Source organism: Dendronephthya gigantea, unplaced genomic scaffold, assembly GCF_004324835.1.
Source record: "Dendronephthya gigantea isolate DGI-Jeju-01 unplaced genomic scaffold, DenGig_1.0 000031F, whole genome shotgun sequence".
Taxonomy (NCBI): domain Eukaryota; kingdom Metazoa; phylum Cnidaria; class Anthozoa; order Malacalcyonacea; family Nephtheidae; genus Dendronephthya; species Dendronephthya gigantea.
The window spans coordinates 472,704-491,706 of NW_021163041.1; the positions used below are offsets into that span (position 1 = coordinate 472,704).

At 35.5% G+C, this 19,003-nt stretch overlaps 2 protein-coding genes across 3 annotated transcripts; both read left to right on the plus strand.

The window, feature by feature from the left end:
- The first annotated feature begins 740 nt into the window (after nucleotides 1–740).
- On the plus strand, nucleotides 741–17,248 carry LOC114524583 (fibroblast growth factor 1-like). Of its 2 annotated transcripts, XM_028545707.1 has the most exons (7): nucleotides 745–1,086; nucleotides 1,231–1,299; nucleotides 4,011–4,171; nucleotides 11,525–11,764; nucleotides 11,866–12,148; nucleotides 15,144–15,247; nucleotides 16,431–17,246. In XM_028545707.1, the coding sequence occupies exons 5-7, from the start codon at nucleotides 11,878–11,880 to the stop codon at nucleotides 16,629–16,631; spliced, it is 576 nt and encodes a 191-aa protein (XP_028401508.1). In that variant the 5' UTR covers nucleotides 745–1,086; nucleotides 1,231–1,299; nucleotides 4,011–4,171; nucleotides 11,525–11,764; nucleotides 11,866–11,877; the 3' UTR covers nucleotides 16,632–17,246. The 2 variants fall into 2 exon arrangements, with proteins under 2 accessions (XP_028401509.1, XP_028401508.1); XM_028545708.1 differs by lacking the exon at nucleotides 11,525–11,764 and having other exon boundaries at nucleotides 741–1,086; nucleotides 16,431–17,248.
- Nucleotides 17,249–17,831: 583 nt separating this feature from the next.
- Nucleotides 17,832–18,883, plus strand: LOC114524585 (myosin-2 essential light chain-like). The gene has a single exon (XM_028545711.1). It carries the CDS (start codon nucleotides 17,999–18,001, stop codon nucleotides 18,449–18,451), a length of 453 nt encoding a protein of 150 aa, XP_028401512.1. The 5' UTR covers nucleotides 17,832–17,998; the 3' UTR covers nucleotides 18,452–18,883.
- Nucleotides 18,884–19,003: the final 120 nt, after the last annotated feature.

Here is a 19,003-nt window from a genome sequence, read left to right on the forward strand (position 1 = left end):
ATATTTCATACGTCAAAAGTGAATTGGAGTTGTTGAGCGATGCACCTCCTGCACTTTGCCGGCATAAATGCTGAATTTTCATTTAGCAGCATTGTAAAGCTGGCTTACTGCCATCACGGTTCTGTCATGCATCATATATAGTAACCTTCACCGCATGAAGTAGATTAATTTTATCAGTTGGCACAAAGATTAGACGGCTTTTAAATATGTATAATTAAAAACTATTGTCGTGTTTGAGTGCAGTTTGACCTACTATGGAGAAATCAATATTTATGAAGAGCATTGCATTACTTTGGTCATGTGTGGCAATCGCATGCACATCAGTCATCAGTTTATAACATTAACCCGAAAGCTCACAATTTCTGTACATATAGTTACATTGTCAATCTCAGATGCATGTATAAAACATTATTTTAATATTGTGAGACTGGAGAAATCAACGAAAAACCCAAGATGCAAGCTCAATTACCGTTCGAAACAACGAGTTTTCGATCTTCAACTTCTAGGGGTGTCTAGTTAAGATGAAGGTTGATTGTGAAAACAAGAAATTGAAGAAACGGCTGACGCCCATTAAACAACGCCCATTAAAGTAAACTTGGCATTTCGTTCAGTAATAATTTTAATTACGACGAATTGCCATAAATTGAATTGAAGCGTTTTCCGGGAGTAATTATTAAATGCTTTGAAAACTGATTTGGCAGTTGCCCAGGTGACAATAAGTCATAAGTGGCTGCAGAACTGCCTCATTGGATGTTGGTCATGCAGATTTCTAAATGAAAGACATTTAATTAAATCCATTCTAATCCTATCAATGAGCTGTAACCAGTCAAAGGAAAGCTAAGTTGCTAATGTCACGATTAATTACGACAAGCCTTTCATCCGGGTAATTGTTTTTTGACACAACAAAATGTGCTGAATGAGCTGTTGGTGCAATTGACTTGTGCCATTTTGCCAGCGTACGGACTACGTAGTCTAGTGAGGAAATCAAGATAAGATCAAGCGAGATCAAGTGCAATTTATAATTTGCTTATTCGGCCGCGTGTATGGAAGATGATCTCTCTATAGTATAGAAATCCAGACTGACAGGTATATTTCTCCATTGTATTGTTGATAACTGCAGCCTGGCCCTTGAGCTCATTTTAATATGGATACTTTAAAATTTCTAACCCCGTCTGGTTTTATTATATCACATATAAGACCTTTCTCATCATAGTTTTGTCGTATTCGCAGGTGTTGTTCTTCGACTACACTTGAGATCTACATTTTCACTGAGTGGGCATCGACAGGCTGACAGGGAAAGTAAGTAGTGAGTGCACTGTTAGGCGGATACTGCTTAGAATACCAATCAGAATTGCATTGGCTGCTGATAAACTACAGTTTATAGTTTTTTCTATAGTAATTTGAAAAGGTTCGCACAATTTGAAAAGGTTCACGTTAGACTTGCAATTATATTAGTTAGGATTTTGTAATGTCGAAATCGAATAGATGAAATAAGGTAAATATCCACAACTGCGTACTCCAAATCATAAACACAGATTTTATGAAATTTGATCCTTCGCAAATCGCAAATGAATGCGGGTTTGTATGAAGAGAATTTAGCCACGATTTCTTAGTGTGTATAAAATTTCTTATTATAATGAACGAGGATTTTTGTGAATCAAAATTCGATGGATGGCTGTGATAGTCATGGAGCCGAGGCAAGATGATGTTACTATCAGTTGTGCAATATATTTGCGTGACTGTTGTGGGATCTTCAAAACAAATACAACAACGCTCTCGCAAATAACCCTCTTCACTTTTGCTGCGTAACAAGTGGCAGTTGTCAGTGAGATCTGTACCAAGAGATGTAAATCCTCTGCAAACAAGTTGAGACCTAACAGGAAAAGGGTGGGACGGTCACTATGCCAAAGACGTAATTTAATAATCCATAGTAAAACAAGTAGATTACTCAAAACAATAATATAGGAACAGCTGCTGTTAAAATTGGTCTCATATTTCAAATTAGGTATTAAATATTTAAATCCTTTTTACTTATGAGAAGTTCTCCAAAACGGGTAATTTATTTTCAGTTGTCTTATTTGCCCGACACGATCTTTCCAAAGCCAATTTCCAAAAGCTAACTGGTTGATATCATATTTTATTACACTATATGTATGATCAACTATGGCTCTACTAAGCAACATATATAGAAGAATACGCGATGTGATGAACAATGGTTAGGGTACAATATAGTAATTTCCTCCACCTTGGCACTCAAAATTAGCCATTTCCGGTGACTTCAACTGCATGCATAACTTTAATGAATGTGTTATGTAGATTTTTCATATATGGGATCACTTTTATTGATATGAATTAGAAGAAAAATCACAAAAACGTTTTCGTCAATTTCGTATGCGGCAGGCTCTAGGCTTCTAGCGTTGGTTCGATTAATGCCGGAGGTCATAAGTTTTATAATTAATCACAGTGTTCGTGATTTGATAATCTTTAACCCTTTTTGTTGTCCTAGCCAACCATCTGCATATTACTTGTGTTTACTGTCTCCAACGTAATTTAAAATATTGACAGCACTGGCTACTGGATGTCAGCCAATGAAAAATAAAATTGCGTCCTGCAATATACGTCCGAGAGTTACAGATAGACCGATAGACTGAAAAAATTCACACTTTTTCATAAAAACGAGCGAAACTCGTCTATAAAGCCCTGGTCAAACGAAAATGATAGTTGATGAGAGTTGACGAGAGTTGCAACTCTCGCTTGCGTTTGACCGCGAACTCTCATACACTCTCGTGCACTCTCATCAACTCTCATCGACTTTGAACTGGTTCAAATTTTGATGAGAGTTGATGAGAGTTTGGGCGCGTTTGATCGGTCATGAGAGTTGATGAGAGTTGCAACTCTCGCTTGCGTTTGACAGCGAACTCTCATACACTCTCGTGCACTCTCATCAACTCTCATCGACTTTGAACTGGTTCAAATTTTGATGAGAGTTGATGAGAGTTTGGGCGCGTTTGATCGGTCATGAGAGTTGATGAGAGTTGCAAAAGCGCCAGCGGTTTGCATTTCGTAGCAGACTAGACTCTGACTAGTGACAGAACAATAGTGTAAAATGTTTGGAAAACTCTCGTGCGAACTCTCGCTTCTCAACTCTCATCAACTATCATTCCCGTTTGACCAGTGCTTAGGTCGACGAATTTTCGGTAAATAAATTATAAATAAAATAATATAAATGAATGAATTAATGTACTGCATGTCCTGATGCTGTACGCCTCCCAGTCGAAATTATCTGGGCACGTCCCTCCTCTTCCAATTTAAACACTTTTCTAAACATAAAAAACTATTGTACTATAATTTTATTTCGTAAAAAACACAATTCCGACCCTTACTTTATCGGTTCAGTGCAGATAAAGTGTAGCTCATATTGAAAACTCATGCAGACTCTTATCTCTTTCACAATGACACACAACACTATATAGAATAAACCACAACTGATTTGACAATAATTTGTATGCAACAAGTATGTACATCGTGCATTGAGCGTTTCGCCCTTGATATGGAAATAATTTTCCCTTTCTCTGACGATGTTAAATTGGTTAACGCGTATATAGCTGATTTTACACTGAAAGACGTGTGCAAACACGAATCGTCGTGTCATGCAAGTAAAAAAATCAGAAGTATTTCGATTTGCGAAAGAGGTGCGACAGTTATATCGTAAAACTAATCTCTCGCCATTTCTCACTTTATTGAAAATGCAAACAGTACGATTTCAAACATTCGTATAGACATTGCGAAGACCACAAAACCTTAAAGTGAGATTTCCGGTGTTTTGTCAACATGGCGGCTTCTGAATTTACTCGCAGCGATTCTTTATGAATGCAGGGTTAAGAATTATTCTTCAACTGTAATTGTCATGGTTACTTGGCACGGACCACTGCTGGCCTACTCAGACTGTCATTAAACATAATTATATATTCTACCTCGTTATATCATGTTATCAACTCTTTATATTCAAGGTTACAACCAGACCGATATCAGGCTCAACTGAACCAGTCGAGAACAGCTACTGGAAAAACTTCAACACAGCGTCAGTTCAAAACAGCGTTATATAGTAGTTCGCTGTCCCCGTCAAGTGTTTATCGTCAAGATTTTGTACTAAAGTTATATCTTCATAAAGGTATTTAAACTGCTAATATACATGTAGTTTCTTTTGTCTATTGTTAGATGTTATACTTATAACTGAGAACAAAATTTAGATTCATTTGTAGACAATGCATGTTACTACTTCTCCGAGCATAAAAAATTATAGAAAAACATTGGCGAACAATGTCTTGGATTTAGATCAGGGGCTTGCCGATGAGCCTTGATCACTGATCAGTTATTCGTTAATTCATATAATGTCTTAACTCTCAAACTAAACATGATGAAGACGATATTGGACTGTAAGTCAAGAAGATCAAATCTCTCCTACCCCCATTGTGCGACAGCATAGTCTTCCCTATAACTGCATCAAGCATGTTCTATGAAACGATGTATGTTGTTGTAAGAAAATCTTCACCGGAACTCCCTTTTATATATTTTAACTACTGAATTCTTTGGATAGCCAAGTGAAAAAACATCGAAACTTCGATTCGCTGTTCAAATACACATATACGATATTAATAAAATGAGTTTCGCCCGGAATCGAATTGGAATCGTAAACTCAGGTTTATTTTACTTATTCACGGAACTCTTTATAGCCTGCAACAGCGTTTCTAAATGAATCTGGTTTGGCTACTAACAAGCTATATGCATGTTGTCTAGAATTATAATAAATTAATTTTGCATGAAACGAAGAATGATACATTCCGACGACTTGATGTTGGAGGAAAAGTGGTTTTATGTCGAAATAAAGCCTATTCCTATTCCTTAAGTATCTTTTGGACCCCTAACCAATCTGGACAAATGATATTAATTTTTTAGTCGTCGCGTCTTTGGCTTAATTTGCATGGAAGGTTTTTTAGCCCAGAAGTTGATGACATGCATGTAGTACATTATCTATTATATGAAGTTGCATAGACCGGCGTATATCTGGTATATACTTTATGCAACTATTAAGGCATTCACTGACACTGTATCACAAAGACTTTCGGATAGGGGATTCGTGGTTATCGATGACCTGTAGCTATATTTTGAATTAATTTGAAAAAAACAAACAAAAGAGTCTTGGAGTAAAGCCAGTATTCGTAATAATATACTCTCATTTTATCAGGAAATGTTGCTGACTTATCTGCATGTGCTCTGCTGAAGAGTATACAGATCAATAAAGTATATTCCTTGTTTTATATAAATGCAAAAGTACAATGGCACGGCAGTGTCCATGATTTTCGTGCTATATGTCATTTCCAACAGAACCATGCATTGTTATATAGCTGTATCAGTTATACATACATATAGTTATATCGGCTCATGCATGTCTCGGATAATATTATGCCGGTTCAGTTGTGTCATTATGTAAAACTCAAATTTTAGTTAAACGGTAGTTTTTTGTTAGAACGGTAAGGCTGATAGTGATAACCAAAAAATGATTTGAAACCAAACCAAGAATAATTTTACGCTGCGTTGCACTGAAGAGCATCATGCGCTTTCTTAATTAAATCGTGAAGATCGTTTTGTTTTCATTTCTAAGCTTCTGGAAGATTCACTTTCATTTCAATGCAGCAGGAAGTACTAGAATCACCTGATATGCAGGGGTCTTCAAAATGCCTTAAAACATTTCATGCAACAATAATTTACATATATACAGTCGTTCAGTTTCGTAGTCTATAAAAATCCTGAATTATATAGTCAGCATGTTTAATCTTGGGCTACATCTTAAATATGGTTTTCACTTTGATTTGCCTCAAACTATAGCCCATGACTGGCATGACCATGCATACTTGATACTTGCCGGCAAACCTATTTAGTGAACATGCACATGTTTAAAAGGCTTAATCTGTTTACTTCTTGTCTGAACAGCCATTAAAAACGCATATTGTTTGCAGTATTCATTTAGTTTTCAAATTCCATGCATGCTTGTAACACGTGTGCATGCATATATATCAGTTTCTTTTAGCGGTTTTTTCCTCATTCACATTTGAATGATAAGATTATTAACACGTGATCGCAGGCCAATTTGGGCGCAAAATTTAACTTCGGCACGGACTAAAGTCTAAAACGGTCTTTAGTCAGAACATATTACATATATACTTCATTACTTCAAAAAACATATATACCTCCATGAATATCAAGTGTATTATTAAATTAGTGGAGATGATTAGAGATTTAAACTTAAATCAGTCGAGATGCCCCATTATACGTTCGGCACATATGAAGAAACATGTTTGAACCTGCCTAAATTATATCAAGCATCAATCAGGCTTGCATGCAGTTCACCAGTTGCATCACTGCTGACTGCCGGTTGCGTGGTATGTCTGATATCATCGAGTTTTTGTGGCATTTGTTTTTTGTAATTTGTATTAATACTCAGTAGTTTTGAACGTTTGCATGCATGCGTAGTTTGTCGTAGAGCACCTGCTGGGTTATAGAAAAAAGATAGGAGTGAACTAATTAATTATATTTATGTCGTGGGAAAAGGTGCTGGAGCTGTGGAGCATGAAAGGTACAAATGTCTCACTCAGACATAAAGATTGACTCTTTCATGTATTCTTAAAAGTTTTTTGTCATATATTATTCGGATCGAATATATTACTATAGTATAGGCCTATGTTCATATATAGTATATTGTATGAAAATTAATATAGTTTCATAGTATGAAAATATTAACATAACTATTATGGCGGGATATGTTTTTTTCGATTATGGTATACTTGCAAAGATCGGCTTTTAAAGTTCGTAGTACTAAAGAATAGTATTAAAATTCAGATTAAGATTTATCACAAATCACAATGGGCGTCAGGTATTTAGTTGATAAGGCAGTTACGTACATAATCAATAGTCTAAAGTTTATAACTAGACCATGTCTGAGGATTAAAACAAAAAAAAAACGCATAAACGAGTTTATGCAAAACTGATTACCCTGACTTGCAGTTTATAGTCATCACCGAGTGGTACTAAAAGTTTTATTCTGTATACGTACCGCAATATGATTCTCCATGTACAACTAACTAATCAAGGAACTGCATGTGATTTACTTCACTATATATGACATCTGGCGATATTAAACCAATATATGCATGATGACAAATCGTGATCATTATAGTATTGTATATGTACTTATGCATAAGAGGCAGGTATCCCTGATACTTTGTGTAATCATGGACAGATTTCATTAATTTACTGGGTGAAGGCTGTAGCTTTTTGCGAATATATATATGCATGGGTAGAAATTCTGTCGGTTAATTGTTTATATATTTTATACGAAGTGATGTATAAACAACTGTGTGATGGCTAATTCTATAGCTGTTGGATCTTTCCGGACTGTAAAGACATACACACTGATCATATGAAAATGATTGATTTACGTTGAAGATAAAGGTGCATGTCTAGACCGCAAAAATTTGTCGAAAAGCAATTAATTTTAATGGTTTAATTGCATCCAAGCAAACACTGCATGTATCACGTTTACATGAATGATGCTCACGTTTTTACGTTCGCCCACACTTCAAAATCTCTTCGGCGTGAGACCATTGAATCGCTCGGTTTCAACTATAACATTTTTAAAGAGCGTTTTCTTTCTACAGCCTCAGTTTACAAGTTGTGTTCGAGATTATATTCGCTCGATTAGTGTGACTTGACTTTTCCACCCTCAGTGAATCAGTTAAATATCCACGCAATATAATAATTCTCAATTCATGGAAAAGCAGATAATTGTTCTTCTGAAATTCTCTTATAATAATTTCCATATATTTTCCTGAAACAATTACGTAATTATTCTGCTTTGTCATTAGTGGCCAATGAAATTACCCTAATGATTTGTTCTCGCCTTTTGGCTTAGCCTAAATGTTAGTTCTTTAAGTTGTTGATCAACCAATTTGATGAATCTGCTGCCTGTAAAGACCCCTTCACGCTCAAACTGAAAAATTTAGTTTCATTACCTATTTACACGATGTATGATTTATGAGCTTTATACGTAGGACTTTAGGAAATTTAAACTTGAGGTGGAAGAAATCTTGTGTAATAAGTGCGTTTTTTATTGAGCTTTCATTACTAATTAATCATATAAGGTATAGGCCTTTAGGTCACCTTATTAAGCGTATATAGGTTACCTTATTTGGCTTATTTGCGGCTTAAACGTAAATTTGAAGCTATTTAGCATAATCGGAAACGGTAGAAAATCCCTTAAACTTGAGGCTACGCACTCTCTCTCTTGCTGTCTTGCATGGTCTTGACCGGGATGGCTGAGGTAACGACCTCGACAGTTAATTCATGTTTATTCTCGCTGCATGCATGTGTACGTAGTATTTTTTTAGTAGTATTTTTTTAGTAGTATTTTTTTAGTAGTAGTAGTAGCTTCAGTCCTTGGCTGAGATCTCTGCACAGGGTATATAGGAAATACTGCATGGGAATGTATGGACAGCGGAAATAAATGTACGATCTCTGCGTCTTTGGAATCATTGCGAAATCAGGCTTTACTTTAAGCCACTCTTACCGTGCGTGACTTGGACGTATCAGGTATATCATGGTAAGTAAATCTTCGAAAATATGCACATGAAGGGTTGCCACTTGACTAGAGCCGCCAACAAAGCTCACACTGAATGCTTCAATACGTCAATCGCGTCAATACTCAGTTTCCACATGTCGCTAGATTAAGTTTAATCCTCATCTAAAATGACGCTAATCTTTCTGACCTTAGGCCTCTCGAGTGAAAGATCAATATTTATACAAAAAGTGATGACTGCTAAAGAATATTCGAGTGTTTTTATTTCGCACACAAAAGAATGCTTCTATAATCTGAAGTATTACTTTAGGCTCGAGTTTTCATGCAATTCAGATTTTGAAAACACATTAAAAAATATGCTGTGACTCTTAATTAAATGTATATAAAATATTTTTGGAAAATTGTTTTAACCGTTAAAGAAAATTGTTTGAAATCATATTATCATTTTAAAGCGAAGCCCTAGAGCAATATATACATACAACGAACATACTGACTATATTGCTGCAGTACCTTAAAACAAAGATCTAAATTTCAGAGCAAAGATTTCATTTCAAAAAAATTTTGCAAGCCCCATTTCCTATAACGGCCAAGGCAATAATTGAAAATTAGTTCATCCACCGCAAGCAGGAAATTTATTTTATGTCTACCAATTTCTAATAAAAAAAAGAAGAATGTAAACTGAGGAAGAGACCCCTCCTATATGAAAAACAAAAGCATCTAAAGCCTAGGGTGGGAGGTAACTATATGAAATAGAATCTAATGTTAGGAACGCATGCAAGGTCAGCTATAGTCATATAAGTTTAGTCGGTTGAAACCAACTTTTGTTCATATAGGTAATTCTGTTTAAAGGCTTTGACACTTGGCTTCCAGCCATGCGTTATATATATATATATATATATATATATATATATATATATATATATATATATATATATATATATATATATATATACACCCGTTTGCAAAAACGTTGGCCGCAGATAGATATATAGATAGATACCCAAAATCTAATTAGAATTGCATATGTTGTGTAATATGATTGAAATCCCATGCAAATGTAATCATATGCAATTCTAATTAGACTTCGAGTATCTATCTATCTATCTATCTGCGGCCAACGTTTTTGCAAATGGGTGTATATATATATATATATATATATATATATATATATATATATATATATATATATATATATATATATATATATATTTCTGTCGCCACTTTCATCTCTATAAGCAAACTGATATCGCCCGCATTTAATAAATAATTAACTTTAGGAGTCGAGCTCTCGTATACAATTTAGATATGACACGGTTATAGTCGGTTACAAGATTTTATAAACAGCACTTTATCCAATTTTCCGCATAGTCCATATTAGCAAGCAACGATATTGGATTATTGAAATGTGGATGCACGAATGTTTGCTAGTATGGACTATGGTGTATCAACTTTTTGATAAAAAAATAGTAATTACTGTAAATCATTTATACACCGCCATGAATGGTTTCGTGTGGCAAGCTTAAAGATATAATATCACTAAATTTCTGTTTAATTCCTGTCAGATTTTCTACTTGATATGTATGTCGTTTCTTGAAAGCTGTACTCGAACCTGCATGTACATAAGGACTCCAATTTTAATCCCTCGCGAATCCTATAAGGCTCTATCTATATTAATATTTCGCATCCTTGGACAGTGTTCGTGACTTGTATTGTAAACGAGCGCACACATCATTCATCAATAATAATACGACAATTCATAGAGTGCCGATTAAAAAAACAGGCGTTAAAGTACACGTTTTTTACATAGCTACTTCGTATCGTTATAAATGTGAAATATACTAAATGTGTTATACTTGTCAGTGAAAATGAATAATGCAAGAAATTTAATAAATTATTGCTGCAAGTTCTTTAATGTTCTTTATGAAATTATGCGTTGAAATGTAAAATATAACACAAATGCCGGAAGAGAAGATTTGGTAGTTAATGCTATTTTTATTTTTTACTGTACTTAGTGAATTCATTCCTGAAAGAAGACTTATACAAGACCCTAGGCTAAGTTTTTTAAAACGTCTTGCAGTGATCAGAACAATAAATGTTTGAATGAGTCACTGAGGTATTTGAACAGTAAAGAGAGTGTCTAGTTTTGAGCAGCAAACAAGTTTTAACTCTCATTCTTATGCAGTACGTACTTAACAGTATAAATTCAATTCACATAAAAAGGTGCCTAGTTAGAAAAGCACAGTGAAACAAAAATCCATACAGTTTTCGGTCTCATTATGAAATCTATTTCGATACAACTTCCAAAATTTCTTGTGCAAGTGGACCGACGTCTCAAAATATCGGTAGCCTCTATTATTTGGAATCAGCTTTCGTGTCGTAACATATTTAGGGTGGCTACATTTGGCGTGGTGTTTCCGTCGGAGGATTTCACCCACTTAAACTAGTGCATTTTAAACTTAAAGCATGCATTTCAATAGAGTATCGTCTAAAGACTAGGGTATCGTCATGGGATTCATTGATATTGTGTTGTCTACAATATGTTGCCATGCCGATAAAAGTTCCTTTTCAAAGTTCGCCTCTGCCAAAAAAAGTCTTGAAGTGTATAAACAAAGAAAAACTCGCACGTACTTGTTACCCACTATCAGCTACTATGAAAAAATATCTGTGATATAAAAACCTAAGTAAATCATATTAGTCTCAGGAAGCCAAAATGCTTTCTTTCCAAATAAAAATGAAATTTCAGATAGATAAAATGTCAAAATTCAGACGAAGTTCTCTCTGGTTTGGCTATGTTCTGCATCGCTAGTTTTGGCACTTGATGTGTGTCAAATAACGTCAAAGAATATTTCGAGTTTTTATTTAATAGTTCCACATTTTTATCAAACATTGCAGACAATAAAGCCCGGTTGACCTTGATGCCTTCTATACTATGATTGGTGTTGCTGGCATCTGTTGGGCTGATTGATCGATAAATATAGCTCAGAGCGGATTTGTCATAATCATCTGTTAGTCTCCAGCGGTTCATATATAAAGGTCATTGTGCCAGTCAGTTCATGAACCGCGTGATTCCACAGAAGTAACATCAGAGCTTAAACGTATTATCACCGCATCGCAAACACAGCGCTTTAAAAGGTGCGATAATTGGGAACAATTTCTAGCAAGCGTATATCGAATGCCTCATTTGGTTCTAATAGACCTCTCTAATTTGTTACTCCTACTTTTATTTGTTGCAGTATTCACAAAGAATGGCATATTCAATTTCGTATTATTATGATCCAGACGACTTTGAGATTAAGATTGAAGAAGTAGATACCTTATCAGAGAAAGCAGAGATTCAGAAGAATATTCGTTTCTCGACGATCTCCGCTCAACTTCTGCCAGATCCTGATTGGTGTAAAAGTTTTATGGGCAAGAGGAGTAGTCGAAGACGGAGATTAATCTGTCGAAATGGTTATTATTTAGCAGTTCATCCAAATGGCACAGTCAAAGGCACGCGTTGTAAGAGCGATCCATACAGTAAGTACATATAACAACCGCTGATAACAATGTTTTGATATATACAATTATTAGTGTTAGCTATAGTCGCAGTCATAGAGAGACTATTGTGTCTGGATTAAAGTCTTAAGATTATTGCCACTGGTTTGTGTTATCACGTTGGTGATATAACCGGAGTGGATCCTGTATTTGAGTACCGCTCTCTCTACTAAGAGTGTTCTTTCCCGTTCTTACCACACTTTGATTCAAGTCTATCTATTTTGGCGTTGATCCTCGTGATTTTTAATTAAAAATAATCTATTTACTATATAGCTATTATGTTTTTACTATGTTTACATTATCTGGTTGTATGTACGATCGTTTAAAATATCAAAGGGGGGTCGAATAACTGGTTGTGCAGAAGAGACAGAATTTAATGAATTGTCGTGTCAGAAATTAGACAATTTTTCTTCTGTCTAATGTCTACTGAATGTGTCATAATTTTTCACACAACTATCAACGATGTCACCTATAAAGTATAGTGACAATTTTAACATAGTGCATGATCGGTCAACGTTTCCTTCAGAGTGTGCGTGTGTTTGTGTTCAATATCCGTATATACAGATGCTGCGATATCATAGTGACAAGTTTGCATTTTCCTAATACTTGGAAATCATTTCGTTTTAGAATTCGGTTTCCGAAATCCAATACACCAGAATTTCCGCAATTTCATTTCACAGTTAGCAAGCATTGACATACAGCTGAGAAAATTACCAGATAAAGTATGCTATTTATTCGCGGTCAGCAGGATTTAATTGAGAGAGCAAAGGAACAATATTGGCTTTAATTGAGACATTAGGTCCTAATTTTTTAAGTATTTGAATTTGTTTTGGCTTATGTCGCGAACGGGTACATGTCAGGGCGTATTACTTTCGATATTTTGGCACGGACTACTTTTTCCGCTAAGCTGTTTTATTGCTGTCATGTATCGTCTACTCAAGTTACCCAAAAAATTCCAACACCGCAAATTCGAAACTACGAGCACGCGTGATTTTGAGGATTCCAATAATCTAAGGCCACGAGGTGTTGGTAAGAGGTAAAGCCATATAGGTATGCAAAACAAGGGATGAATATGTCAAATGCAATTAGACAGTAATAAAAATTCTAAGAGAGAATTAACAACCTTAGTATCGTCTGTATTTATAACACCACGGCTGTTGCTAATCTCGGGTAATCTTGTCTTTCCAAAATTTACGAAAGACACTTCTTAACAAAGGCGTTCGTCGAGGAGTTAAACCAAGACCTCGTCACGAGAACTCTGAAGGTTTTCTAGTTGTTTAGGGTTAGCTGTTTATATGGGTTTTTTTGCGATTGCGATTTTGAAAGAGAAAGAATACGTGATTTCATGATCTAAGTTTACCAATTTTAAGTCTACCAACTATTAATATTAACAATATGCAGGGGACTTCCTGCGTGGGCTACAAAAATTGGTAGATTACCCAGTAGGTGGCTGTTATGACTTGTACTTTCGTGCATAGCTATGATTTGACTGACGTACATTTGGGTTAGGTCCAAATAAATTCACTGACACAGATCCCAAGTGCGTGGGACAAATAACTGTTAACAAAGAGATTGACGTTAGCCCTTACACAACTGTTGAGGGTCCCTGAGTCACAGGAAGAAAAAAAATTTACCGATGTCCTCGGTTTGGAATTTTTAGGAGCTTTAGTATTATTGCATCACACTCAAATGATATAAGGTTTCAGGTTAAAATTTCAGATGTATATATCATCCCCTCCCCCCCAACTCCCATGCCCATCCCCCCTCCTCCCCAACTCCCACGTCGTGCTCTGATTATCATTACGCGTTCTTTTCATTGCAAACCATATCCATGGCTATACACGTTTATCGCTATACATGTTTATCTTTTATTTTTCAAAAAGATATTATTTTTAGCGAAAGGATTCCGATAAAAAGGTCTTTGTAAAATAAATTGGACTTCCAGGATGAAGTCATGAGCATGGCTAAAAAAACACCATAGGCTAAATTTTTGTTAAATCCTTAAATCTATAGGAATGTCGCTGTATTGGAATGCGGTTATAGGGTATCACGTGATAGATCATGTCCGTGAATTAAATTAAATTAAATTTTGTACGCAATGTTTAACTATTAGAAATTTAGCGTTTATAGACTAACACCTAGTTCTGAATACTCCATACCAATCACCTCCGAACAGTCCGTTGATATAATGTGGATAAAGTCATATAAATTTTTATTACCATTGCTTTTGTATGGCGATGTACGGCCTATAAAGGTGGTCACATACTGAACAACCAAGGTTCTGCTAAAATAAATGGAAGAAATTAAGCCACAAAACTTAAAGAATAAAATTCGTAATATATATGTCTTTATGTGGCATCTGCTGAACCTTGTAATTTATTCATAATACTTGGCGAATATACTCGAGCTAAAACTACTTGCGAATCATTTAGTTTGGTCAATCTGTGTTTCATTACAGTATTACAACTACAGTATATAGTATACGCCAGAACAAAATGTGATGATCTACAGTCAAATCTCACAGTCTGCAAACTATTTTTACCAGACTACTTTAAGAGGATTAAAATGATCCAGAGGACGACAATCCACTGGTATAATTCGTCCATAGATTTCATGTGAAAACTTGGAATTTGCCTCTTGGTATTTACCGAAAGTATACCACGCAAACAATGTCTGTTGCTGTTAATCAGTAAATCAATTTCGTTTTACCGTTGTTTCTTCTGGCACATCGTGATAGAACAAGAAACAAGATGACTAATACCCCATAGTTTTTCTAGATATTTATGGCCAAATTTTAAAGCAGCCTCATTAATACGACGTAGCGCCATCTGTGGAATTATTTGTGGGTGTGGCCTCTTATTCTCCCCGCGCTCTTAATATAGCACATAAACTAATATTCCCATATGTCAATGGCGCTTATTCAGCTCCAGGACGACAATGCATTCAACCTAACATGTTTTCTGATTATCTTTTTTAGCGACGTTGGAAATTATCTCTGTTGGTGCAGGTCTGGTTAAAATGTTAGGAGTGGAAGCCGAATTGTTTGTTACGATCGACGACAGTGGTGTTGTTCGAGCTACGGTAAGCATTTAGCATTTTTAATACAGATTGTAATGGTATGCAGCACGATTTTGACAGGTTTAACTGTAACTCCTGAATGGCCATCGTATGATTTTGCCCGTATGATTATAGGTATATGTATATTTCCGTTCTTTTTCTCAAGTTTTTTTTCTCTAACAGAACTAATTAATTCACTATTGACGCAATAGTAAATCACGCAATTCGCCACTGCGTCATTCGTCTCAATTTATTATCATTTATATTTACTTCCATATAAACCTCTAACCTTGCTTTGGTCCACGTGACATAATCATTGTTTTGAAAAATTGTCACTTTTTAATTCATTTCAATTAAGATTCCTATATAACTGGACAAAATTCATGATTAAGCCATAACGCTCACGCGAGCAGGTGCCAAAACGAAAGTGAAATAGGGCGTGGTAGTTATTGTGCAGTGTGCCGTCGAGGGGGGGGGGGCGCAGCTTGTATAATTAATCCAATATCCCAATATATGTGACACCTGTGATAGTACTTGATAGAACTTGCTCAAAGTCTCTCTATCACTTGCTAGATCCACTATAATGTAAACCTCGATGACAGGGAAGTGCAGGGCAGAGAAAAAATTGACTTGTTAACTCTGGAAATTATCTTTTCAGAATTGAACAGAAGTTGCAACTTCATCAATTTTCTTTATCTGTTAATTTTGAAAGGTGTAAATAACTTGATATAACACTTAGTCAAAGCATGAGGCGCTTGACCTAACATTACGTCCGCTCTTTGTTTTTGGCAACAGTCAAGCACGACGCATCAGCAGGTTTTCTCAGGCAGTTTCGCCCGCGCTAGAAAAAGTGAACGTGGAGAACAGTCTTAATAAGAAAAATTCAAGAAAAAATTCAATCACGTCTAATAGCAGCTGGATTGGTCGAGGCTGAATACATTTTCGTAAACACTATAGTTAATTATAACGTAACTTGTCGGGAAGCCCCACCATTATTGTTGCCAAAACAATTAAGAAAACCGCATGCAATTATATGTCTAGAATTCCTCCCCCACTTCCGTGGTTTCTCCCAACGGATGTTACGGATATGGATGGAATCCACACGAACCTCTATAGAGTCATGGAATTCCTCCATAGAATTGATCGAATTACATAATCCTGCATGGACTTGATGTTATACTGATATATTCCTATCTCTATTCCATAGGATGTCGACAGTGAAGAATGTGTTTTCGAAGAAGCAGTAATTGAAAATTTCTTTTCGATATATCGTTCATGCCGGTACTCCAGCGAAAGATGGCTTGTCTCACTCGATACGAAAGGCAACGCTCTTACGTCTTGGTTAGGAAACAGTCCGTGTCTAGAATCAAGAAGTCATTTTCTTGCTCAAATTGTTAGCAGCGCGTGACGATCAAGGAATTAGTACTCCCCTCATGAAATTTTGACATCGTTCTCTCCAAAGTTTAAACTTTAAAGAAATTGTATCTCATTATTGTACAGAAATGCATTCATCTATAAATCCATGGGTTGGGTTGCTCTCTTCCCTTGTATATTTCAATCTCCTTTTTTCCAGCAAAATAGCTCATCCTCGCTCCTCGTATACTAAAGATAGTTTTAGACGGACGTGGGCAGAGAGATCTTTCCGTTTTGTTATGATAGGTTTAGCTCACATGATTTATCATAACAATGATTCATTTTAATTCAGTGCAAAAAGAACTTAGTTGTCAATATGAACTGATGGTTCCTATTGTTCATATTATATTCGACTTGTTCACATAGTTCTAAATAATGTACATTCTTCTATATTAGGGTTTTAGTGAAATGTTTTGGACAAAGATGTAGGGATACACGTCATTATGCAGATAGCGTTGATCATGTAGTATTTAGTTGGGGGTGTAAACTAGACAAATTATTTATGAATAGAATGGTTGTATATAATTACTTAAAAGTTATAAAAATTTAAATTATGCTCTGGCGACGAAATAAAATAATTTTGATGTATTACGTAGTTTTGCTTGTGAGAATCCATAGTCCATAGACCTTTATAAAAATTCCAATGCTTTGGTCTGTAAACTGCGTAATAACGCAGACTTTTATAGAGGTCTTTTTAATATACTTCCATATTATTAATTTTCATCTTTAACATGCGATCACGTGATTAAATACGTAATCAATGTTGGTCAGAATCAGAAAATTTAGGCCATTCTTTTTTTCTCTCTCTCTCTCTAAACCTGAAAATTTAAAACCAAAATTGTTCGATTTGCATTTTTTCTTTGAGTTTAACGGCATAAATACATATACATTCACCTGACTGTTTTCAAAGAAATTTATTTGTAAATAAGAGCGAACAGTCTCTGAAAGCGTGTTTTTGTTATATTAATTTGGCTCGTGGTCAAAACAAGCCTCAATCTTGTTTCCCTAGCGCAAGGAAACAGAGGAACCGCGGGCTCGGGGAACAAGATTGACCAAGCCTGCGCTGTGCTTTTTTGCCGTGCGGTATAGATTTGCAGTTATGCGTCATGTAAGAGGACACCCCATCATCCTCTGCGCACGCAATGCAACACCACTGGTATTTTCTGAGGCTCGACCAATCAAAGTTTGTATGAATAAGCAGGTGAGTGAGGTGTGAGAGGTGAGACTGTCTGAGCAGTGAGCACAAAGCTAATATCTCGGATTGTATTACACCCTTAAAAATTTTGTCGCAAAACTCATTATTCAATACCAAATTATTTTCCGTCAAAAAATACTGTGAGAGGCAAATACCATATCTACAGAATGGGTGATCTAAGCGACAAAGAATTGACACTATGCAAGGATGTATTCTCCCTGTATGATACAACGGGAACGGACAAGATAGCGCTTAGTTCAATGGGCGAAGCATTACGAGCGATGAAAACAAACCCGACTGAGAGTGATATTCAGAAGATAACGAAGGATTTCAAATCAAATGAAATAAGTTTTGATCAGTTTCTACCAGTGTACAGTTCATTGAAGCAACATCAAGATCAACTTGGGCATAAAGGAACTCCTGAAGGCATCATTGAATGTTTTCGCCACTTCGATCGCGACTTGAACGGCGTGATTTCCTCAGGCGAACTTCGGAATCTTTTGACAACGCTTGGAGAGAAATTGAGTGACGAAGAATTTGATAGTCTAACTTCGGGTTACATCAACAATAAAGGCGAGGTCTCCTATGAAGAGTTCGTTCGTGGTGTAATGGAAATGTAGACCATGGAATAGCTAGACTGCTGTTTAGTTTGTACAATTAACCGTCACAAAGACTGAACACAGAATAACAATGTTTTTAAGTTTAAACAATTGTCCAGGTTTTATATAGGAATATTAGACAACACTATGTAAAATTAACATGTCTTACACTTATATTTTGTAAACTGTAAGAGCAACAACAGATTGTCATTGTTTTATCCCACTATTCATACAATTATAACATTTTTATCTATGACTGTACATAAGGACTTTTTATTATAATGACTTATTATTGTGTACTTCTTAGTTCGTTGTCATCCTTTGTTGAAGATTTTACCGTTTTAGCTAACAAGTTTTTAGAGTAAATATCAGTTTTTTTTCGGTTTAGGATGAGGGTAAATTGAAAACTCTATTACTTAATTGAAATAAATGCGAGATTTGTCAGAATGTTTACATATATCTTTGGCGTCAATATAACAATATTATTATGGACAACAAAGTTTATTTGAATTATTATAATGAGGATACTTAATAATTATTGATCTTTGTCCAAATGAAATTCTTATACCAAAC